General features: G+C 46.9%; 1 protein-coding gene across 2 annotated transcripts; it reads right to left on the reverse strand.

Annotated features, from left to right (window-relative positions):
* Positions 1-4086: 4086 nt before the first annotated feature.
* Positions 4087-24029, reverse strand: ANKRD33 (ankyrin repeat domain 33). Of its 2 annotated transcripts, XM_081849803.1 has the most exons (5): positions 23971-24029; positions 15539-15965; positions 12989-13118; positions 9817-9957; positions 4087-7489 (listed from the first exon to the last, which is right to left on the reverse strand). In XM_081849803.1, the coding sequence occupies exons 2-5, from the start codon at positions 15848-15850 to the stop codon at positions 6711-6713; spliced, it is 1362 nt and encodes a 453-aa protein (XP_081705929.1). In that variant the 5' UTR covers positions 15851-15965; positions 23971-24029; the 3' UTR covers positions 4087-6710. The 2 variants fall into 2 exon arrangements, with proteins under 2 accessions (XP_081705929.1, XP_081705930.1); XM_081849804.1 differs by lacking the exon at positions 23971-24029 and having other exon boundaries at positions 15539-15988.
* Positions 24030-24678: the final 649 nt, after the last annotated feature.

The following is a 24678-nucleotide window of genomic DNA, read 5'->3' on the forward strand; positions in this document are numbered from 1 at the left end:
ACCCCAGAGTCTGGACTTAACTGCCAGGGGTCTTTACCTTTTCTTTTAAATGCTCTGTACCTATTGTACAAATGTTTCAGCAGCTGGGTTACACGCAGCTATTTTACTATCACATTTGCCTCTAAGGCAACAAAGAATTCTGCATGATTCTGTTCTGTTATATTTGAAAATGTTCAATAAATATTATTTAAAAAAAAAAATTCTGCATGATTCTGAAATACTTGTGGGTGTCTTTTGCGGTTTTAACTATTTATGATATACAGCACTAATGCTGCAGAATTCTGTACAGGTTCAAAAACATCTCAGGAGACTGACAATTGCTTCATTTGTCCCTTTGAGAGCTTTCCTGACTGTTTTCATAGCAATGTTAACAGTTGCTTGGAGATATTTTGGAAATGCTAGGTTAGAAAAAATGAAAATACAGAAGCTTGGCACATATAACAGGTTTGGGAATTTGTATTCATTTGCTATTTCAGCATATTGTGTAATGCCGCTACAGAACATTCCCACTGAGCCATGTTTCTGGGATTGGGAGGAGCAGAAAACATAATTTTTTTTGGTTATTGTTTGGTTGCCTCTAAAAAAATAACCTTAAAGTGGTTTATAACAGCATCTGTGGCGAGAGAGGTCTTGATCAGCATCATGGTACATGATGTAGTGTTTTGTTTTCTACCTGTGCTGCAGTCCAGTAGAGACCGTCCCCCCAGCAGCTATTTGCCTCAGGCCTGGGAATAATAATAATAATAATAATAATAATAATAATAATAATAATAAAAAATTTTATATATACCCTGCCCTCCCCAGCCAAGACCGGGCTCAGGGTAGCTAACACCTGGTATAAAAACAAATTGATTGAAATACAACTTAAAAACAAGATTAAAATACAACATTAAAACATACAGCCTCATTTCAATGGAAACTCAAATCAAAAACTTTTTGGGGAATGAAAACGTCAAGTCTTCACCAAGGCTAACTTTCCAGACTGGTCCTACGTGGGCCAGAAAAAAGCCAGGGAAGTCCCCAAATAGGAGTTCCATCACAGGAGGAGAAAGGAAAAAAGAAGAGGGGGAGGGAATCAAATTGATTCCAAGCTGAAGGCCAGGCGGAACAACTCTGTCTTACAGGCCCTGCAGAAAGAAATCAGATCCTGCAGTACTCTGGTCTCATGAGACAGATCGTTCCACCAGGCCGGAGCCAGTGTTGAGAAGGCCCTGGCTCTGGTTGAGGATAATCTGACTTCCTTAGGGCCCGGGACCACTAGGGTGTTGCTATTTATGGACCTTAAGGTCCTCCGTGGGGCATACAGTGGTGCCTCGCAAGACGAAATTAATTCGTTCCGCAAGTCTCTTCGTCTTGCGAGTTTTTCGTCTTGCGATGCACGGTTTTCCATAGGAATGCATTGAAAATCAATTAATGTGTTCCTATGGAAACCGCCTTCCCCCGACCTCTTCTGGCGGGCGGCATTTTAAAATCGCCCGGGACAGCGGAGGACTTCTCCGCTGTCCGGGCGATTTAAAAGCCCCTGGGAAGGCAAGCAGGGGGGACAAAGACTTTTGCCCCCCGCCTGCCTTCAGAAGAGGTCCAGGACAGGCTTCGCGGACCTCTCCGCAAGCAGCGGGAGTGCTCCTTGCGGAGAGTTTCCAGCGCGCCCAGGCTTCGCGGCCCCGCCGCCCGGCTTCGGGACATCGTTCCGATGCCAGGCGGCGGGGGGAGGCTTTCTCGCCCCGCCGCCCGGCATCGGGACGATGCCCCGAAGCCGGGCGGCGGGGGGAGGCGTTCCTGCCCCGCCGCCCGGCATCGGGACGATGCCCCGAAGCCGGGCGGCGGGGGAGGCTTTCCCGCCCCGAAGCCGGGCGGCGGGGGGAGGATTTCCCGCCCCGAAGCCGGGCGGCGGGGGGAGGCGTTCCCGCCCCGAAGCCGGGCGGCGGGGGGAGGCTTTCCCGCCCCGAAGCCGGGCGGCGGGGGGAGGCGTTCCCGCTCTGAAGCCGGGCGGCGGGGGGAGGCGTTCTTGCCCCGCCGCCCGGCATCGGGACGATGCCCCGAAGCCGGGCGGCGGGGGGAGGCTTTCCCGCCCCGAAGCCGGGCGGCGGGGGGAGGCGTTCCCGCCCCGCCGCTCGGCTTCGGGACATCGTTCCGATGCCGGGCGGCGGGGGGAGACTTTCCCGCCCCGCTGCTCGGCTTCGGGACATCGTTCCGATGCCGGGCGGCGGGGGGAGGCGTTCCCGCCTCGCCGCCCGGCATCGGGGCATCCTTCCGAAGCCCGGCGGCGGGAGGAGGTGTCCCCGCCCCGCCGCCAGGCTTCGGAGGAGGTCCGAGGACAGCGGGGAAGACGAGCTACGCTTCCCCACTGTCCCAGAGATTTCCCTATGGGCTGTCGTCTTGCGAAGCAAGCCCATAGGGAAATTCGTCTTGCGAAGCGCCTCCAAAACGGAAAACCCTTTCGTCTAGCGGGTTTTCCGTCTTGCGAGGCGTTCGTCTTGCGGGGCACCACTGTACTGGGAAGCTACCTTTGGCTTCCTTGGTGGTGACTGCAGTTCTAAGGAGTCCCTGCCCTCCTATGAATATGATCAACTTGCTCATCTCTTCTCTGTCCAAGGTAAGTGACTTTAGTGGCCTCATGGATTTTTATTTTGTTTAACACAAAGGTATCAGCACAGAACTATTTTGTAAGCTTCCTCTAATCTAATCCGGTCCTGTTGGCAGTGATGGGAACAGCAACAACCAAGCGGACACAGCTCTGAGGTTTTGTTTATTAATAAACACACATACAGCAATCACTTTCAGTTTTATTAAGGGTTTCCTAAAATCAAGAAGACATAAAGGGCCCCTTCTCCTTTTGCCCTGGCCCACCCTACACTCCCAGTAATATAGGGCGGGCGCTTAATCATTGCAAAAAGAAGAAGAGGAGGAGGAGGACATGCATCACCAACAAAAGAGGATAAACAAGAGCAGATTTGCATGGAATGTGCGTATCATATATACCAGGCAAAGGCAAACTGGGCCCTCCAGATGTTTTGGGACTACAACTCCCATCATCCCTGACCACTGGTTCTGTTAGCTAGGGATGATGGGAGTTGTAGTCCCAAAACATCTGGAGGGTCGAGTTTGCCTATGCCTGATCTATACAGATGCAAAGTTAGAAATACCGTATTTTTTGCTCTATAAGACTCACTTTTCCCCTCCTAAAAAGTAAGGGGAAATGTGTGTGCGTCTTATGGAGCGAATGCAGGCTTCGCAGCTATCCCAGAAGCCAGAACAGCAAGAGGGATCGCTGCTTTCACTGCACAGTGATCCCTCTTGCTGTTCTGGCTTCTGAGATTCAGAATTTTTTTTATTGTTTTCCTCCTCCAAAAACTAGGTGCGTCTTGTGGTCTGATGCGTCTTATAGAGCGAAAAATATGGTAATTACTATAGTTCACATAGAAATACAGTACACCTCATCATAGCAGGGAGGACTGGAACCAGGTGACATCTCAGCCTGCTGCCCAGGTGCTAACTGTTGACGTGCACCTGTGTGCTATTTACCTCTTAAACTGGACTGGCACCAGAGAGCTCTTTGAATGGAGCAGGGACAGCCAACATAGTGCCTAATCATAGGCCATGGGAGTTGTAGCTCACAACATCTGGAGGGCCTCCTGTATTCTTGGAATAGAGCACTTTTGTAAAGTAGGAGACAGAGCCACTCTAGCAGCAAAATAAGCTCTCTCTGGACAAGGCATCACGAAGGGCAAGAACTGGGCTCCTGTTGCGCTGTGTGCAGCGGCCCCAAGTGAAGTACGTTTCTGGGACTGGGGTGACTCTGCTCACCAGGCTGTCCTTACTGAGAAGGTCTATAAAGGCCTCCTGGCTCCCTCTTGGAAGATCCCCTCAGGTCAGCCCGGACAACCTGTGTACATAAAAGCAGAGCTAGGATGGCCTGCCCTGTCCAAATTATCCAAGATATGTCACCATCGTGGGGTTTTGCGGCACCATTTTCTGAAGTGAACTTTAGGTGGTTCCTACTTGGTCCTAAAAGCACCATACCGCAAGCAGGAGAAGAAGTCCACTTGCAGATGTATCCCTGGGGTGGAAGAAGGAACCCAAACTCCTCTCAGCATTAAATTTGCTGCTGGTTGTGTAGCTCCTGTTCCCCGGAGCTGTTTATTTCTGAAATTTGTGATCCTTTGTGCTTTTTCGGCCAGAGGGCTGAATTTCCTCAAGGCCAACCTTTTGGGGGCCACATGGTAGTGGTGGGTGGGATCAAACCAAAAGTGGGTGTGGACACAGTGGGAGTGGCTAAAGCTGGCAGTGGGTAGGGCCACCTCACCCTCTCTCTAGTGCCCCAACACATGTGCATACACATCCCATGTATCCATGCATACACATGTACAGCACACGCCATACACACACACAAGCAAAACAAACATACTTTAGTCATCCATTAGTCATTCCTTCTCTGTCTCTTTCTCTCTCACACACTGGTTTGGAGGGGATCCAAAATTTCCGCGGTTAAATAATGAACCTGCCCTCTCAGGCTGGCGCTCTCTCTCTCTCTCTCTCTCTCTCTCTCTCTCTCTCTCTCTCTCTCTTTGTGTGTGTGTGTCCCCCTTTCCTCTCCCTGCAAACAATAAGGCTAGGAAAAAAGCATTGCGGAGAAATTTTGACAAATCCCAACTTTACTGTAAGGCTTACGGTACAGATGGGATTTGTCAGGAACTTTTTGCCAAGTCAGCAAAATGCAAAACGGTTGTGAGACAGGGGTATAGTTGACAGGGCTATGGCAAAATCTGAGTCTCTTTGCATCTGTATGAGAACTGTGAATATTTTGAGAAGAGCACATTGGGGCCTTGCTAAGGGTGAAGACGGTAGTAATATTTAAAGAGAAGTCGCTGGGGATTCTATACTTATAGAGACTGCGCTCATCTTCCTCCCAGCTGCACAGTTTTCAGGACAGGTGTTAAAAACGAGGACAAAACCGCTTTGGAGATATGGGAGGTGACATCACATGTGCTATTGTGCTATCTGGATGACATCACAAGTGCTAGCCACAGTCTATCTCTGCTGCCCACCATCCCAGAGCTTGAAATCTGGTCCAAGAGAATGGTAAAGGTAAAGGTAAAGGGACCCCTGACCATTAGGTCCAGTCATGACTGACTCTGGGGTTGCGGCGCTCATCTTGCTTTATTGGCCGAGGGAGCCGGCGTACAGCTTCCGGGTCATGTGGCCAGCATGACTAAGCCACTTCTGGCGAACCAGAGCAGCACACGGAAACGCCGTTTACCTTCCCGCCAGAGTGGTACCTATTGATCTACTTGCACTTTGACGTGCTTTCGAACTGCTAGGTTGGTAGGAGCAGGGACCGAGCAACAGGAGCTCACCCCGTCGCAGGGATTCGAACCACCAACCTTCTGATCGGCAAGTCCTAGGCTCTGTGGTTTAACCCACAGCGCCACCCGTGTCCCAAGAGAATGGTATATACCGGTAATTTGCACTAAAGGTGGAAAGGGCATTTCCAACCCAGCCCTGCTTATCTACCAATGTAACTTCCATCTTCACCTTAACGTAGAAAGAGTTTCCTTGGAAGCAACAAGGGCTTGGTGAGATTGAAGTCTTAGGGGTGAACTATATGTCACACCATCAGTGTGAAAAGGGGTGGATTTTGGTAATATGGTGCCCTGAGCAAGGATATTATTTTTTTTTTGCCCCCTTTCTAATAATTCCTTTTGCCTCCTTTCACAATAATTCCTTTTGGTACGGTTGCTTTTTTATGGAACATCTCAGTAGGTACCTGTATAAATACAGGTTGTTGTTATTTTGCACTCCTTCAGCTTGGTGCCCTGAGTGGGGGAACTCCCCACACCATCCTAAATCCAGCGCTGATGTGAATGTATGTGGCCGTTCCCTGATTCCTTTTTAAACAGAACTGCTTTGAGAGAAGGGAAATTAGAGCGGAGAAGTGTGTGTTTGTGTGCATTGGGGGTGTGTGTTCCAAATCCTCTCCAAATTCCTCTCTGCCCTAGAGCTCTGTACATAAGGGCAAACACACATCTGAAACCTGGGAGAATGGGAAATGGGGGTTGATGAGAATGGGTAATTTGGAGCTGAGAAATGGCAGGCAGGATGGGGATTAAACACTTTTCACTTCCACTGTTCTACTCTGCGTTCCCTTCTGCAAGAAGCACCCAAGTCCTGTTCCACGCATCCCATTTGTTAGTCCCTTAGCCTGGCAAAAGCTGGTCAAGAATGATGAGTGGGGAATAATGTTATCTAAAACCACTGGAGTAGAGACTTCTGGGGAGAGGAAGATGGAGGACTAGTCATCTACTGTCTACACTCCATTGACAGAGATAATTATGTGGTGGTTAATGACAGCCAAGCCATAAATCTTGGTTATTATCACATTCTCTCTTGGGAAACAGGGAGAACAGGGATTAAGTTCTGATGCTCTGAAAAAGCTGCTTTCCACACTGGGAGATCGAGATGTTTTGGGGGATCTGGATAGGGGTGAGTGACTTAAAGCAAGGAACCTCGATTGTGCTCAAACACTACATAATAGTCCTTAGGGTCAGTCATCAGGGAATAAGGTAAACAAAACATCCCTTTTAAAAATTACTTTTGAGACTGATGAATTATGACGGAAGTGATCTATCTGCGAGTTGAAATTTACACTTGGAATGTGAGCTGACTGCAGTTTCTTTTCCCAATCTGTCCAGCTCCCCTCCCTCAAGCTGTTATGACTTTTTGCCTTTGCCTTTGCCTTTGCCCTTTCCCTTCCCTTTCTTCTTGGGTTTCCCTTCCTCCTCCTCTTTCTTCTTCTTCGCTTCTTTCAGCTCCTTATAGCGCCACTTTGGCAGCTCCAGCATGTGCTTGTCCTGAGAACGTGGCGGCACGTTCTCCTTGGGTGGCGACTGAGCAGGCGACTTGGTGAGTTCAATTTTCGGGACCGGGTAGATGCTGTTATGGCGCATGCGCAAGGGGAATGACAGCAGCTTGACGATGGTGCTGGGGGGCCGGTAGGGCACCAGAACCCGGGTGGGTGTCATGAGCTGACCATTGCAGGCCGACGCACTAACCATGGATTTGGCATCAGGATCCGGCGTGTACTCCTTCAGGATCTCGGGCACCGAGAGTCTCTGCTTCCCCACTTCCGGCGGGCTGTCTGGGCAGATGGTTTGGCAAGCAGTGCCCACAAACGGACTGGCCAAGCAAGTGGTCATGCGCACCATGTGGTCCATCACACCATCCGGCTCAGGGTCGTGCGGGAAATTTATGGTGAAGGTGGAGCATATCGTCTCCGACAGCCGCTTGGCTCTGGATTTTGTGGCCATTGCTTGCGCCACCAGCTCGGGCAGAGCGGGCCACTGCGGCATGTACTTGCTGCAAAACTGCTCGGCGCATGGGCGCTGCAGAAGGGTACGGATCCGGACAATTGTTTCAAAGCGCCCCGTCAGGGCTGCCCATTCCCGCGCTGTCTTTCCTTTCACCGGGTCCACAGCTGCGAGGTCGGCTCCTAGGAGAAATCGCAAGGTTTTAGGGAGCCTGCTGTGGTCCATTCCCTTTCAGTATATAGTGCAGAATGAATGGGGCAGGGGATGGGGGTAGTTCAGTACTGAGACTCCGTACCCCCCAGGGGGAGCTTGGACTAGCTAGATGAACAAGAGTGCCTCCCAAGAGCCCCCCAGGGATGACACCTTAGAGCCCGGAGCCTGGTGGTGGGAAACTGAGGAGCAATCAATGGAAATGATGATTTGGAAGCTGATAAAAACAGGGCACTTGAGCAATCAAGGGGCATCAGGAGAAGGAGGGCCCTCCAGGTCAGGATTAAAAGCTGAGAGCCAGTGGGTGTGCAGACAGTCCCAGTCCTGCTGACTTTCCACCCCTTGTGACTCCCTGCTTGTGGAGGATTCTGCATGTTGCTGAGCAATGCATCGGACTGGCCCTGAGTAGGAGGCCATTCCCTTGAAGCAGCCTTCGTCTGCCAGGGAGGGATCCAAGATGAGCGGCTAGGGGGGAAGGGCATACCTAGAATCATAGAATCATAGAATCATAGAGTTGGAAGAAACCACAAGGGCCATCGAGTCCAACCCCCTGCCAAGCAGGAAACACCTGAGCTCCTCCTCAGTATTTGACCATTCCTGCCATGACACCTCCATGGGGCTCATTGCACATGGTACTGGCCATATAACTTTTGCATGCCTTAATTGCACAAGTCCTTTGGGCAGGAAAAGATCTCCCTAGTTCTCCTGTGCTGGAACCAATGGGAAGAGTCCTTCTGTGGGGTGAGAGCAGCTATTTTTTTGGGAGGGGGGTGACTTTCATCTGGTTCATGGTGAGTAAGGAAGTGGTTAAAAACCCCTAACTTGTAGTCTTGATCCTGAATCAGCACACACACACACACACACACACACACACACACACACACACACCTACCTCTTTCCTATTTGGACTAAATAGAAAAAAAGGCACAAAACCTGCAAGCGTGTTTAATTTGGCCCACAGGTTGCCATTAGATGGCACTGGGGCACTCATGAACCGGTCACATGTTGTCCTTTGCAAGGGCCTGCAGATGGCAGTAGGTACAAAGTGAAAAGGAACGTGAGCAGACAGAGCTTCTGGTTTCCATCACTGGCACAGGAGTGGAAATACTGGAGTACAGTACTAGGATTGCAAATACTAAGGGGGCTTATCAGAAGTTACGCCTAATGTGAGTTATTCAGTGTTGACAAGAGGTGAGTGAAGAGTCACTAGCTATCGAGAGACTCTTTGGGAACTCAGTCTTGAATGAAACCTCTGCTTTGTGTTTTTGAAAAATTCAGCCTTTTTCAAACACAGTCGTACATTGGTTCTCAAGTGGAATCCATTCCGGAAGTCCGTCCGGCTTCCGAAAACGTTTGAAAACCAAGGCACGACTTCCAAATGGCTGCAGGAGCTTCTTGCACTCCATTAAAGCCATTGAAGTTGGATGTTCGGCTTCCAAAAAAAGTTCGCAAACCGAAACACTAACTTCCAGGTTTGCGGTGTTTGGGAGCCAAAACATTGAAGTTGCAAGATGTTCAAAAACCAAGGTACGACTGTAGATCAAACAGGAGAACTGTATTTGCTTTGGAAGCTGAATAGTAAGGGAAAAACATCCTTCCCTTGGATTTGTTTCCATAGGTCAGGCATGCCAGGGTGTTTGAGCCATCTGTCCCTCCTCACACTCAGGGCATTCTCAGACAGCTGGCAGGGCCCATTGCTGATGTGTTGTTTATACCCTCCAACATTTCTCTGATGAAAATAGGGATGTCCTACTCAACAACAACAACAACGACAACAACATTTATACCCTGCCCATCTGACCGGGTTGCCCCAGCCACTCTGGGTGGCTTCCAACATATATTAAAACATTAAAGATTAAAAAACCTCCCTATACAGGACTGCCTTCAGATGTCTTCTAAAGGTTGTACAGTTACTTATCTCCTTGGCTCAGGGGCCAGATAGCTCCATACCCTCCAGCATTTCTCTGATGAAAACAGGGAGGTCCTAACGAAAAGCGGGACATTCCGGGATCCAGTCAGAAACTGGGATGGCTTCTGTAAATCCAGGAGTGCTCCTGGAAAATAGGGCCAGACTGCTGGTGCTTGGCTCTCTAAGCAGCACCAAGTGGCTGGATCTAGCTGCCATCTTAATTTCCCACAATGCTACTGACACAGCGTCATTATTGGGGCATTGTAGGAAACTGCAATGGCAGCTAGATGCAGCAGCCACTGCTGAACACTCGAAGGATGAGCAGCAGGTGTTAAAAAAAAGGATTTAAAAATCCTTTCCTCCTGAACTGGCTAATGAGGAGTGACATACCTGCCATGAGCAAAGCTGCAACACAGTCGTTTCTCCCCTGTACTGCAGCCTTCATGAGTGCAGTCAGACCCCGCAAGTCTCGCATCTCCAGCTCCAGTGTTGGATAGTAGTTCAGAAGATAGTTGAGAATAGTGATGTGTCCTTCATGGAGAGAGAGAGATTGGCGTTAGGCATTGAAATGTTTCTCAGAGGTTTAGCATGCACTGAAGACCACAAGAGTTAACACACAATGAATTATTTCCCCGTCCATGTAGACTTTCCTTTCCTCTGGGAATTGAGTGGCCAGGGCTGTCTTAAGCATATGGGGCGCCAGGGTGCAAAGATCTGCCCAGTGCACCCCCCCCCCAGTTGCCCGGTCCCAGGTGCACAGGATGGCAGACCCGGCCGGCCACCTCAGCATCTTGCTGGCTCGGTCACCCCTGAACTCACGGCACAGAACCGCCCGCAACAGAAGAGCCCACCGTGGTGCTCTGACCGATGGGTGGGCTCTTCCCCGGACTCAACTTTCGGGGCCCAGACTCTTGGCCTGGCGCCCCTGAGAGCCTGGCGCCTGGGTGTCCAGCACCCCTAGTGGCTATGGGTAAGACAGCCCTGTGAGTGGCTGATGTCTACCAGCCCAACACAAGCCCAAGTTACCATTGTGTCCATGTGAAGCCCTCTGAAAGACTAGGTTCATGGCTTGGGGGTTGCTCCTTGATTCTAAATTACTGCCAGTGGCTCAAGTGTCTTCGGTGGTGAGTAATGCCCAGGTGTGACTGATCCATCCATCAGCTGTGGCCATTTCTGGATTAGGACAGCTTGGCCTCAGTTAACCAGTGTTAATAACTTCCAAAACAGATTACTACAATGGGGGTGGGGCTGCACTTAAAGATGTTATAGAAGCTGCAGCTGATGCAGAATGGCAACGCCTGACTGTTATCTAGTGCATTGCGGGGGATCACATTACCCAGATCCTCAAAGCCCTACAATGATTGCCAGTAAAGCTCCACTGAGCTTCAGAATTTGAATGATAGATGTAAACACCAACCAATCAAACACTAGTTTAGCTGTCAGTCTTGGCCTTCTCTCCATGCTGCAGAAAGACAGTTTATTTCCCACCCCCTATTTTTAAAAGTGCTTTCCATTAAAATAAAATAAGGGAAAAGGAAACATTATTTTAAAAGGTGTGTTTGGGAGAAGAACGCTAGAGGATATTTCATAGTAAAGTCACAGGCACCAGCCAATCAGTGCTATGCACAGCTAACTGCTTCTGCAAAAAGCACTGCCATATTCTGCTTCTTTCTTGCAGAGTTCAATCCTGGAGAAAGAAAAATGCATTCGGATTGAACACAGTGGATACACTTCCAAACACACTCTTCTAGTTTAAATACATATCAGCTGGATAGCTCAGTTGATTAGAGTTTCGTGCTGATAATGCCAGGGTTACAAGTTCTATCCCCATAAGGGATTGCTGAATATTCCTGCATTGCAGCAAGTTGGAGTAGATGAACCTCAGGATTCCTTCTAACTCTATGATGCTTTGATTCTTGACTATTATTATTGGTATATTATATCTATCTACTCCATTGTTTCATATCCCACCCCCCACCCCCATTTCACTTTTGGTGAATTTAACTGTTGTGACATGGGGTTTGTGATTTCAGCTCTCTTGACATAATATGCTGGAGACAGTTCTCTAGTAACACTTCTTTATTAAAAGCAACAAGACTAAAACCTGAGGAGGGGAGAGCTACATTTATAGGGACAGGGAACTAGCTAGAAAGGATACATTTTGGAGGGAACAATATCAGGCAATCACAGTCCTGCCTTTTGGAGGAAACCAATAAGACAGAGGATCCAAATACAGCAGCTTAAATGAACCAATAGTAGCTGTACCCTCTGGAACCAAAATGCAGTTACTTTACCCTAATGCAATTACAGACAATAATAATACAGATATAAAATCCTTTGACTCAATACACAACATTAACCATCTTGAGTTGTTTTTTAATTGGGTCTGTTTTTGTGGTTCAGCCATCTATCAATCACAGGCATTGTTCACACATAATACTCAGCCAAACCATGGCAGGATGAGGGTGCAAGACTAAGAGTGGTTGCTTTGCAGAGTTAAGTCATGGTTTAGCTTAGCATTATGTCCAAACCTGAGAGTTTGGAAGAGGTCTGCCTCTTCCAAACAAAGCATGGCCAATAAGCCAAGAACAAACTGCAGTAACAGCTTGTGGTTTATTGGGAGCGAGAAAAAACATTAGCCTGGATTTCCATAGAGCCAAGCTATAGCTTAGCTCCAGGTAGCATGTCGGCAGCAGGACTGGGGGAAGAAAGAACCGGCAACCTTTCTTGCTCTGGGCAACTGCACCCTTGCCTGTTCGCACTTAGCCATAGTTTGGCTTTCCGTTACATGCAGTCTGGGCTACAGTCTGCACAAACAAATCACAGGGCGCTAAACAGACAAATAAATTAGGAAGGGAAGGAAGTGTGAAATGGTAACTCCTCTGCAAATCTGGAATGCCAATAGAGGCCTGAATTCAAATGTGCACATCTTGCCTTCAGAATATTCATAAAATTTGATCTTTATTGAGATGATACAATTTGGCTCCAATTTTCACAGAGGAATGGCCATCTGCAACCTGAGCTCATCGTCACCTTTCAGTAAACCCCTTTTACTTCTCATTGCCAGAACGCTAATTTTGAAAAATCACAAGGTATCTATCATCTATCTATCTATCTATCTATCTATCTATCTATCTATCTATCTATCATCTATCTATCTATCTATCTATCTATCTATCTATCTATCTATCTTCTATCTATCATCTATCTATCTATCTATCTATCTATCTATCTATCTATCTATCTATCTATCTATCATCTATCTATCTATCATCTGCTCACTCGTAATTAAGCATATAAGAAGATCAGGCCAGCAGCCCATCTAGTCTAGCATCCATGTGGCCAAAATGATGCCTATGGAAGCCCAAAAGCAGGATCTTTGTGCAAGAATGCTTTCCCACCCTGCAGTTTCCAGCAACCGGTACCCAGAAGCAGAGGAAGAACGAAGGAAGTAGCCCCTGAAGTCATTATTGGAAGTAGAGCAATCCTAGCCAGATGCCCAACCTTCCTTGTCTCTGTCTGCCACCCCTGCTCAACTGTATAAAAGCAGGACACTTCCTACCTGCCTGAGCTGCTATCATGAGTGCTGTGTTTCCATCATTATCCTGATGATTGATATCTATGTAGGGACATTTGCTGAGAATGGTGACAATGTCTACGAAGCCTTTGAAACATGACACCAATAGGCCGTTCTGTGGAGGAAAAGGGAACAGGTGTTAAGGTTCAGCCACTTGAGCAAGAGATGCTACCTCTTGTATATCTTTCCTGCCTATCTTGCCCATTCCAGAAACACAGTCCTTTGGTCCCAACAAGATGGCACTTCCTGCCCCAGGGGTGACTCCGATGCTCTCCCAGCAGCTACACAAAGCCTGAGCTCCACTCACTGATTGTTTCCAGCACCTCAGCAATAACAGCCACTCCTATTGCATTCCTGCCACTGCTACCTATCAGTCAGGACATAGCACAAATGTTGTGGTTGTGGTTTTTTTAAAAAAACGCACACACCCTAAATTACTTTTTTTTAATGCTTTAAATACTTGTTCTTAATTGTTAATTTTATTGTTCATTCCTTTTGCAAACTGCTCTGGGGTTTTATTACAATCAAGCAGTATATAAATTGTTATGAAATACAGCGGCACCTCAGTTTTTGAACATAATCCATTCCAGAAGACCGTTGGAGTTCCGAAACATTTGAAAACCGAGGCGTAAAGGGCGGCCTGCAGATTTAATAGAGAAAATTGAGAAAAATGACATATACACTCAGCGGAAGCCATTCGACTTCCGAGGCATGTTTGAAAACGGAAGCGTTTACCTCCGGGTTTACGGCGTTCGAAAACTGAAAAGTTTGTCAACGGAGACGTTCGAAAACCGAGGTACCACTGTAAATACAAAATGCGGCTGATACTGTTCCTCTATCTCCCGGGCGTGGAAAGAAAGTACAACTTGAACACATGAGGATGGCTAGAACGCCATGATAACACATTTCATTTCTTTTCATTCTTTTGCAATATTTATAAACCACTCAGGAACAAAGTCCTTTGTTTGTGTTATCGATAGCAGGGCATCAGTGCTGCCAATGCAGGGGAGGGGCTGTGGCTCACTAAGCATGATTTGCATGGAACCGTTCCCAGGAGCAATCCCTGGCATTTATGGGATTGGGAAAGACTCTTGGTTTGAAACCTTAAAAGAGCCACTGCGAGTCAGTGTGGACAGTAATGAGTTAGATGAACTGATGGTCTAACTCGGTCCTAATTTCAATCACGGGATAAAGGGCTGGGGAGAAGCCGTGCATAAGCATGGGATTCTAGAACTTACATGTGGAATCTGCATAACTAAGCCCTCCCTCCCCCCAGGAAAGGCACAGAGGAAGAGGGTTTCGAGCCTGGGGACTGGTGGTGGGACACTGACCACACCTCAGAGGTGGGGATGGGCTGGGAACTGTTAGAATCAGGGCTCTTGAGGGATAGCAAAGAGACAGAACAGAATGAGGTGTTTTCCAGTTTGGATACAGGCGCCGACAGACAGCAAGGACACAGGAGAGGTAGACCGTGCAGTTCTTCCTCAGAGCTACTCTGACAGCTTCTCTGATGATAGATTTCCAGTCCCCAGCCCATGCCTAGAACGATTGTTGTGTGTTGCCAAGAAGCGAGCCAGGCAGACACACACAGAGGGAGTCCCTTGGAGCTTGCCGTAGCAGAAGATCGCAGAGGAAGGGGCTTGACAGAGAGGGGACGGGAGTGAAGAAGGGGCTACAAGCTGGTTCGAACAACTGGCTTTCCCTATAGATATCTCTCTGTGTGTTTTGCTTTCCTTAATAAAGAAACTAACTGCAACTAACTAACTAACTAACTAACTAACTAACTAACTAACTACAGATAGGTAGCCGTGTTGGTCTGCCATGGTCAAAACAAAATAAAAAAATTCCTTCCAGTAGCACCTTAAAGACCAACTGAGTTAGTTCTAGGTATGAGCTTTCGTGTGCATGCACACTTCTTCAGATACCTTCTTCAGGTATCTGAAGAAGTGTGCATGCACACGAAAGCTCATACCTAGAACTAACTCAGTTGGTCTTTAAGGTGCTACTGGAAGGAATTTTTTTATTTTGTTTTAACTAACTAACTAACTAACTAACTGCCAAGCGTCTTTCTCTCTCTCTCACACACCTGTGAATGACCTGCTCTGCCTGTTGGCTCCCGGACATTACCAGATCGGTTGTAGTGTGGACAAATGGCCTTCCTCAGGTAACTCTCTAATTCATTCATGCCTTTGACTGCTTTTTGTTTCGCACACCCCACTTGGTGCCACCCAGCCAAACACGTAGTCAGTGAAAATTGATGGAGCTAGCCACCAACACACAGTGGAGCGGTACAGTGACCACTTTGCTGTGTAGTCGCCACCCCACAAGGCATGTCGAATTCACTGCATGGCTGGGATGGCTTACCATGGCTTCCTGTTAAGGACAGTGATGCTAGGGATGGTTTCTTGGACTAGAAAACGGCCATGATTGGGCTATGGCTCTGTTCTAAAGAATGGCTAAGAGTCATGGCCTTCTATTCACCCCTAGGCCATTTTATTGCTAGCTTTTAGGTGCTGCTGTGAGAAGTCCAGTTACCCGTCCGTTGATGTCCAGCTCCATGACTTCTTCCCTGGTCACCCCTCTGTCAAGTTTCTCCTGCAATAGCTTTGCATCATTCTTGAGACAGATCTGGTAGAACGTGAGCGTCGTGCCATCACCATTGGCAGACGGAGCAGATTCATAGACGGGGTACACAGAGTCATCAGAAAGGATGCTGCAGGTGTCCGATTCTCCCCTCTCACCCTCCCTCCCTTCGTCCTCCTCATCTTCTTCATAGTCTAGATTGGGGTCTGACTCATCTAGGGCGGGCGATGTGTCTGGCTCTCCTTTCCTGCTGGCATCGGTCATCCAGCCCACTCAACGCAAGCAGTGTTTGTTGTCGTTTTGGTTGCCCATGCTTGTTTCAGTCTCGATGACCTTTTCTCTTGTGCTTGACTGCCCTCCTCAGTTACACGCTGGGGATCTGTGAAGCAAAGATGATGCAGAGACAAAGATTAGCCACTCTCAATGAACAAATACAACTCCCTGAACATTTCATGGGTTTGAGAGATCATTTGATAATCCCTTAATTGTACTGAGCACAAGCCATCTGTTCAGAAGCTACTGAAATAGCCGTTTTCAAACTCCAAGGTTCCATAGGAGATTATAATTGGGGGATAATCAGCGAGATGATCAGGAATGGCGGCAGGTTTTCTCAAGGATGCCTCTAAACTCTCAGTATTTGGTGAGAGGGATTTCAACACATACCAGATCTTTAGGTTTTTGCACAATTAAAGTGGGTTAAGGGGCTCCAACAACAACAACAGCAACAATAACAACAACAATTTTATCATTTATATGCCCCCCCATCTGACTGAGTTGACCCAGCCACTCTGGGTGACCCCAGCCACTAAGGAAGGAAGATAACAACATGATAAAGTTCAAAATGGTAACAATTAATTGCACATTTATTCAAAATCCAGTGAACACTTTTTGGATCCACTTTAAAATAGGAAAACGAAAACAGGCGTTTGTGGCTTGGAAAGTGGCAGGAAAATGCACTGGAAATTCAGTTTCAGGGACATCCCAAGAAAAAGTGGGACATTCCAAGATCAAATCAGAAACTGGGATTGCTTCTGTAAATCTCTGGAAAATAGGGACACTTGGAGGGTCTGTCTTGGCTTTCTGTGACAGGCCTAGTGCTAGCGCTAGCCATCGCTGTGGTGTTTCAGTCAGGTCTGAGACTGCACCAAGAAGGCAAGAACATTGCTGCAGGAACCGTGCCTTTGGGCAAGCATTAGAGCAGCACAAAAATCTCCATGAACGATGGGTAAGGCATTTTCAACTTCCCCAAGTGTTCAGCAGAGCATAGGCTGTTTTGCTGCCATTGACAGCTTTCCCAGTGTTTTCAAACGGGCACTGAAAGCACCTGCTGAAACCTGGGTCCTCCAGCACCATCAGTCTGTCAGTTTGCATTTCTTAGTGCAGAAAGTATTGATCTGATGTGTAGAGATCTTTCCTGTTCTACTTAATTCAAGAGGGTTCTGGAAGCTTCTCTGTGTGAAAGAAGATTCCTGATATTTGGGTTATTCCTTGAGAGAAGCTGCGTACAGCTGGTTTAAACTGGTTCTGGTTCTGTTATCTCTTTCTGTCAAGGTTATGCTGACTATAATAGTGAGGCCAGAAGGAGCCTGGGTTTCAGTCTCTCTTTCTTTCCGGTGTGGTGTTCCGTATGTCGTGTTAAGTTGCTGTAAGTTTAAGTTAAGTCTGCTGCAACTGGATTTCTTATGCACAGTGCCAATCCTGAGTATATTGTGACCATTATGCTCATTTGCCTTCACTAGCAGTACAGTGGTACCTCTAGTTACGAATTTAATTCGTTCCGGAGGTCTGTTCTTAACCTGAAACCGTTCTTAAACTGAGGTACCACTTTAGCTAATGGGGCCTCCCGCCATGGCGGCGCCATTTCTGTTCTCATCCTGAGGTAAAGTTCTTAACCTGAGGTACTACTTTCGGGTTAGCGGAGTCAGTAACCCAAAGTGTTTGTAAACCGAGCTACCACTGTAAAGCTCTGCTGCATGAAACACAATTGCCTCCGGTCAATTTTTTTAGGAATCCTGCAACGTGTTTAAATTGTTACTCTGCTAACTGTACATTGGAATCTACAGTCATACCTTGAGTTACAGACGCTTCAAGTTGCGTTTTTTTGGGTTACGGACTGCCGAAACCTGGAAGTACAGTACCAGAACGTTCATATATGATTATATGCACTCCTTTTTGGTTCATTGAGCCTTACCTGTTTAACACTGTTGTCATTTTAATTATTTGCAAATCGATAAAATAAGGTTTGTTTAGAAAAAAAAGAGTAAATTCTCTCCTCCATTCCCCTGGAAAACGTTCGCAACCCAAGCGTCCTCTGTACTCTGGATCAATACTACTGAGTAGAATTTCAATGTCACAATCAAGAGGTAGACCTAACCCACACAGCTGTCACGACTGCAAGTTAAGCTATTTCCTTCTCCTAACCCACAAAAGTCCCAGACAAATAAATGTCCAAAGTGTCAGGGAAGAGTTCATGCCACGGTCCGGGTCCAGTCCACACTTGGTGGGTCCCTGTAGAAAGAAATGACCCAGCACTGATGTGCCTCCAAAAGACCCGTAATCAGCAGCTGGTATGACTGCATGAGCCATTGTTCCAGTTTGTTGCTTGGGTCCCGCAGGTCACTGTGTATCAGGATGGAGCTGGCCTACTACACTTAATAATAATAATAATAATAATAATAATAATAATAATAATAATATTTATATCCCGCCCATCTGGCTGGGTTTCCCCAGCCACTTTGGGCAGCTCCCAACAGAGTATTAAAAACACGGTAAAACATCAGACATGAAAAACTTCCCTTAACAGGGCTGCCTTCAGATGTCTTTGAAAAGTCAGATACAGTGGTACCTTGGTTTACGAACTTAACCCGTTCCGGAAGTCCTTTCTTAAACCAAAGCATTCTTAAACCAGGCATGCTTTCCCATAGCAGTGGGGGACTCAGTTTCTAATTGGAACAAACTCAACAGGAAGCAGAACATGTTCTGCTTCCAAGGCAAAGTTCACAAACCAAAACACCTCTTTCGGGTTTGCAGCGTTCTCAATCCAACTTGTTCAAAAACCAAGCTATTCTTAAACCAAGGTACCACTGTAGTTGTTTATTTCCTTGACATCTGATGGGAGGGCGTTCCACAGGGCGGGTGCCAACACTGAGAAGGCCCTCTGCCTGGTTCCCTGCAGCTTCAATTCTCGCAGGGAGGGAACTGCCAGAAGGTCTTCAGCGCTGGACCTCAGTGTCTGGGCTGAACAATGGGGATGGAGACGCTCCTTCAGGTATACTGGGCCGAGGGCTTTAAAGGTCAGCATCAACACTTTGAATTGTGCTTGGAAACGTGCTTTATGAATTGCACAGGTCAGTTGCCCGCCAGTGCTGCAGCTAGCCCAGGGCCTTTTTTTGCTGTTGTAGATGTGGTCTGATCCAAAGCATTGCACTAATGGCTCAAAGCAGTCAAACAGCATATGGCTGCATCACATCAGGATCCTGACTTGAATGTGCGGCTTCTTTTAAATCAAAACAAATACTGCCTTACCGTAGAATTTCGCTGCTCATTTGGCTCCTGCTGCGTCTTGTTTGACTTCTGAATAGGGTCCAGCCCCACCTAATCTCAGCACTGCCACCAAATCCTCCGACACAAAATGTCTTTTGCTTTGGGTGAATCTATATATGATTACAGTGGTACTTCGGGTTAAGAACTTAATTCATTCCGGAGGTCCGTTCTTAACCTGAAACTGTTCTTAACCTGAAGCACCACTTAAGCTAATGGGGCCTCCAGCTGCCGCTACGCTGCCAGAGCAAGATTTCTGTTCTCACCCTGAAGCAAAGTTCTTAACCTGAGGTACTATTTCTGGGTTAGCGGAGTCTGTAACCTAAAGTGTCTGTAACCTGAAGCGTCTGTAACCTGAAGCATCTGCAACCTGAGGTACCACTGTATATGCACTCTTTTGTGGTTCATTGAGCCTCACCTGTTTAACATTGTTGTCATTTTAATTATTTGCAAATTGATAAAATATGGTTTGTTTTTTAAAAAGTGTAAATTCCCTCCTCCATTCCCCTGGAAAACAAGTTACATTAAGTCTTTCCAGACTCCCTCCCCCCCCCCCGACCAATGCCTGTGATCAGATATTTCTGTAGAATTAACAGCAACCACAATCTTCTTTTGCTTGATTTTGCTTTCTTGAAGGCTTTTAAGCAGAGATTGCAAGGCCGCCCATCATGTATGATCTAGCTGAGATTCCTGCATTGCTGGGGGTTGGACTAGATGACCCTCGGGTCCCTTCCAAACTCTACAATTCTATGATTATATAGAATAGGCAAAGCATTACAATACAAGTCTTGCGAAACCTTTCTGTCTGGTCTGTGAGCTCCTTTTCCACTCTTGAGAATTCCAGCTTTCTCTTCTTACGTTTCCTATTTGTTATGTTCTCAAGACTCATTCTTTCCAACAAAGTGTCAAGATTTTTCAGAGACTATACCAAAGTTTTTGCATTGAGGGCAAAGAATTATTGGAATCAAAGATGCACCCAGCATCTACAATAAGTTTGGCATCTACAATATCCATACATTTATATGGAAATTGGGGGAAATGGTTAAATCTGCTAAATTTATTTTTTTTGTGGTTAATAGCAGCTTTGCAGCGATCTGAATTAGTAGCGTGGTGCTGGGGCAAACTGTTAGACGCTTTCCCACACACCATGGATCCTCTCCAAATCTCCCTATGGATACTTTCCCTAATAGAATCAGGCACAGAGAGTTAAAATCATGGAGCTTCCATAACATACTGTATTTTTCCACCCCCCATGTATAAGAGTCCTATTTTTAGGGGGACTCAGAATTAAGAAAACAGGGGGAGATGTATCCGTGTATAAGACGCCCCCTAATTTTTGATATTATTTTTCAGGAAAAAAAACCTAGTCTTATGCACGGAAAAATACGGTATGTAGTTGGACGTTGTCAAAATGTACTTCTGATGTGATCCTTTAGCATTGAATATGCCTGCTCTAGAAGAAAAATAAAGCTTCTCTCCTTCTTAATTAACTAGTAATTGCCAACTATGGTTGGAATTCAACTAAGTTTTACACTGGTAATGATCAGATCATGTATCCATAGCGGTAATCAGAGGAGGGATGATTGCTGGGAGGAGAACAGAGGGAAGAATCGCCCTGGTGCATCTGCAATAGCACAAACAGACACCTTCGTCTGCCCCAGCTGCAACAAAACATGTCTCTCCTGTATAATGATCATGATGACAATGATAATTTTATTATTTATACTCTTCCCATCTGGCTGGGTTTCCCCAGCGACTCTGTACTTCTTACAGCACATAAAAAATGGCAAAACATCAGACATTAAAAATTTCCTGATGCAGGACTGCCTTCAGATGTCTTCTAAAAGTCAGATAGCTGTTTATTTCCTTGACATCTAACAGGAGGGCTTTCCACAGGGTAGGCGCCACTACCAAAAAGGCCCTCTGCCTGGTGCCCTGTGGTGAGGGAACCGCCAGAAGGCCCTCGGCGCTGGACCTCAGTGTCCAGGCTGAGCAATTGGGGGTAGAAACGCTCCTTCATATATACTGGGCCGAGGCCGTTTAGGGGTTTAAAGGTCAGCACCAACAATTTGAATTGTGGTCGGAAACGTACTGGGAGCCAATATAGGATTTTCAGGACTGGTGTTATATGGTCTCAGCGGCCACTTCCAGTCACTAGTCTAGCTGCTGCATTCTGGATTAGTTGTAGTTTCCGGGTCACCTTCAAAGGTAGCCCCACGTAGAGAGCATTGCAGTAGTCCAAGCGGGAGATAACCAGAGCATGCACCACTCTGGCGAGGCAGTCCACAGGCAGATAGGGTCTCAGCCTACGTACCAGATGGAGCTGGTATACAACTGCCCTGGACACAGAATTGATCTGTGCCTCCATGGACAGCTGTGAGTCCAAAATGACTCCCAGGCTGCGCACCTGGTCCTTCAGGGGCACAGTTACCCCCAGCCCTGTCTTTAGCATACCTGTATGTGCTGCCAGGGTGCAAAGATCCACCCAGCACCCCCAAATTTAGGTTAGCCCCCAAATTAACATAATTCATGCTTATGTCAGACACCACGTTTACGCCTTATCTCTTGTTGTGAATGACAAGCGCCATCATTGAGTCTGACAAGTGCCGTCGTTTTGAATGACAAGCACAGCACGTCTTTGGTAAATGAGCGCACAGTCGAAAGTCCTTTAGTGAAACAGTAGGTATATATTTTGGCAATACCTAGATATATATGTATTTTGTTTTTCTAGCTTGATCAAAATTATGTATTATTTCATAATGGGTAGATAGTTAAGAGTTTAGGCGGCTTCACCAGCGGGCGCCAGGCGCCCCCCAGAATTCATCACCCAGGTGCCTCACACCCCTTCCACCCCTGGATAAAGACCTCATTCAGGACCACACCTGCCTGCCCGCTGTCTCCCAAGAACAGTACTTCTGTCCAGTGGCGTAGCGTGGGGGGTGCAGGGGGGGGGCTGGCCGCACCGGGCGCAACATCTGGGGGTTAGGGTTAAGGGGCGCAAATCCACGGGTTAGGGGGCGCAAATCCACGGGTTAGGAGGTGCAAATTACTTGCCTTGCCCCGGGTGCTGACAACCCACGCTACGCCACTGCTTCTGTCTTGTCAGGATTCAACCTCAAACTGTTAGCTGCCATCCATCCTCCAACCGCCTCCAGACACAGGATCGGTTTCTAGAGCCACAACGGGCGCAGGAACTCTCCAAAGGTTTGACTTTACCCCTCGAAGGCACACCCTTTGATTGTCTTCCAAGACAGACAGATGCCAACTAATCATTACTAAGAGTAGAACTGTTGAAATTAATGGAACTAACTTTGTCTGCCTAGCTCAGTTGGTTAAAGCGTGGTGTTGATCATGCCAAGGTAGCAGGCTGAATCCCTGAATGGGACAACTGCACATTCCTGCAGTGTCGCTTCCAACTATGATTCTACAATTCTAGTCATGTTCATTAATTTCAACAGCTTTACTCTGTGTGAAACTTAGTTGAATATCACCCAGTATAAATTGTTAATGGAAGGTGAAGAAAATTAACATGAAAATCAGGACGAATCGCATTCCTTGATTTTCCTCCAGTCGATAACTGTGAGAAATACCGTATTTTTTGCTCTATAAGACTCACTTTTTCCCTCCTAAAAAGTAAGGGGAAATGTGTGTGCGTCTTATGGAGCGAATGCAGGCTGCACAGCTATCCCAGAAGCCAGAACAGCAAGAGGGATTGCTGCTTTCACTGCGCAGCGATCCCTCTTGCTGTTCTGGCTTCTGAGATTCAGAATATATTTTTTTCTTGTTTTTCTCCTCCAAAAACTAGGTGCGTCTTGTGGTCTGGTGCGTTTTATAGAGCAAAAAATACTGGAAATGATGTTGGAGAAACTCAGCTCAGCACTTCCCCATAGCTTTTCATGGAAGAATTACATGTGAGACCTTGGAGAGCATAGTACTGTACTGTATTATGTTCTACGCTAAGTGGATCAAGGATTTGACTTGGCATAAGGCAGATTTAAATGCACGGGTCAAGACATCCATTCCTTCACACTTTTCAAGGCATGAATTTGTTTCCTGGTCTTCTGGCAGATTGTCAGTTCTTTAACATTGGTAGGCTGCAAACGATTCAACAATTCGCGCGGGATGTGGTAGGGGCCCTGAAAACGCCCCTGAGCTCTTGGTTGAAAACGCAAAGTTGAAAGGCTTACTTAACACTCCTGGGAGAAAGGACTGCCTACTAATAGCATGGACCTTATTGAACCAACAAAGCAATCTCTGCAAATTTCAGTCAATGAAACCCTTTCATTGGTCTCAAAATGCATTTAGGATTTAAAACCCTATTTCCTGATTGTCGGCTCTTCCTTGCATAGTTTTACCGTAGCTAAATCCAGTGCTTTTTTTTCTAATTTTTTTTTAGGGGTACTCATTTTGACTCAAGAAAACCACCATTTTATAGTTCAAATCGGGAAAAACAAACACAGTGGTACCTCGGGTTACAGACACTTCAGGTTACAGACTCCGCTAACCCAGAAATAGTACTTTGGGTTAAGAACTTTGCTTCAGGATGAGAACAGAAATCGCGCGGCAGCAGCGGGAGGCCCCATTGGCTAAAGTGGTACCTCAGGTTAAGAACAGTTTCAGGTTTAGAACGGACCTCCGGAACAAATTAAGTTCTTAACCCGAGGTACCACTGTACACTAAATGAACAAAAGTACAAAGATTCACAAAATGTTTAGGGGTATGAGTACCCCTGCATCCCATTCCCCCTCCCCAGAAAAAAAAAATCACTGGCTAAATCTACACACTTTCAGAAAGAAACATAATAATAATGGCAGCAAAAGGAATGAACCATTGAAAAACCATACCTGAGGTCGTTGTGGATTCTCCATTGCTTGTGGTCTTTAGAGAAAACTGGAATCTGTCCTCAGAGTTTGCCAGAAAGCTCAGTTTGATTCATTAACAGCGATCTCTGGGGAATATACACTGATCCAGTTCCTGCTTTGAGACTTAGTCCTTCAGAAGGTGGTCTTTGCACCGCCGCTCCCTATCTCCTTGCCAAGACTTACCCTGAAGTACTCCAATCTTCAGCCCTTGTTCCTCCCTTTGGTTTTCATTACCGCATTCACTGGGTGGAGCATCCTCCTGAGATGCGAAGACATGTGGAAGTTTTCGGACACAGCCTCCTACCGCCCCCAGGGATGAAAGGAGCTTCGGCCTTGGGCCCAAGATGGGGATTTAGACTCCGGAGTTGTGACAGCTTGCACGTTGCCGTAAGCTTAGCTAGGGAAGACATCTTAATTTGCAATGTTGCTTAAAACGGCTCTGAGCAGGATTTGGAAAGTATTTAAGTCAAGGGTTAAATTTAGCCTCCCGACTCTCATTTGCTTATTTATACATGGGGTTCCTGGACCTAAGCAGCAGGAATGAAGCGGCTTGGAAGAAGGAAGCCATTGGATCCAAGAGATGGAGAGCACTTCATGCTCTCTGATCTCCTACAGTTGGCGTTGACTTTGCACATGTGGTGTGTATTCTGGCAGCCGGGAAAGCAACGCTCAGCTGGCATTGATAAGTTG

Source organism: Podarcis erhardii, assembly GCF_964252035.2.
Source record: "Podarcis erhardii genome assembly, chromosome: 2".
In the NCBI taxonomy this organism is placed as follows: domain Eukaryota; kingdom Metazoa; phylum Chordata; class Lepidosauria; order Squamata; family Lacertidae; genus Podarcis; species Podarcis erhardii.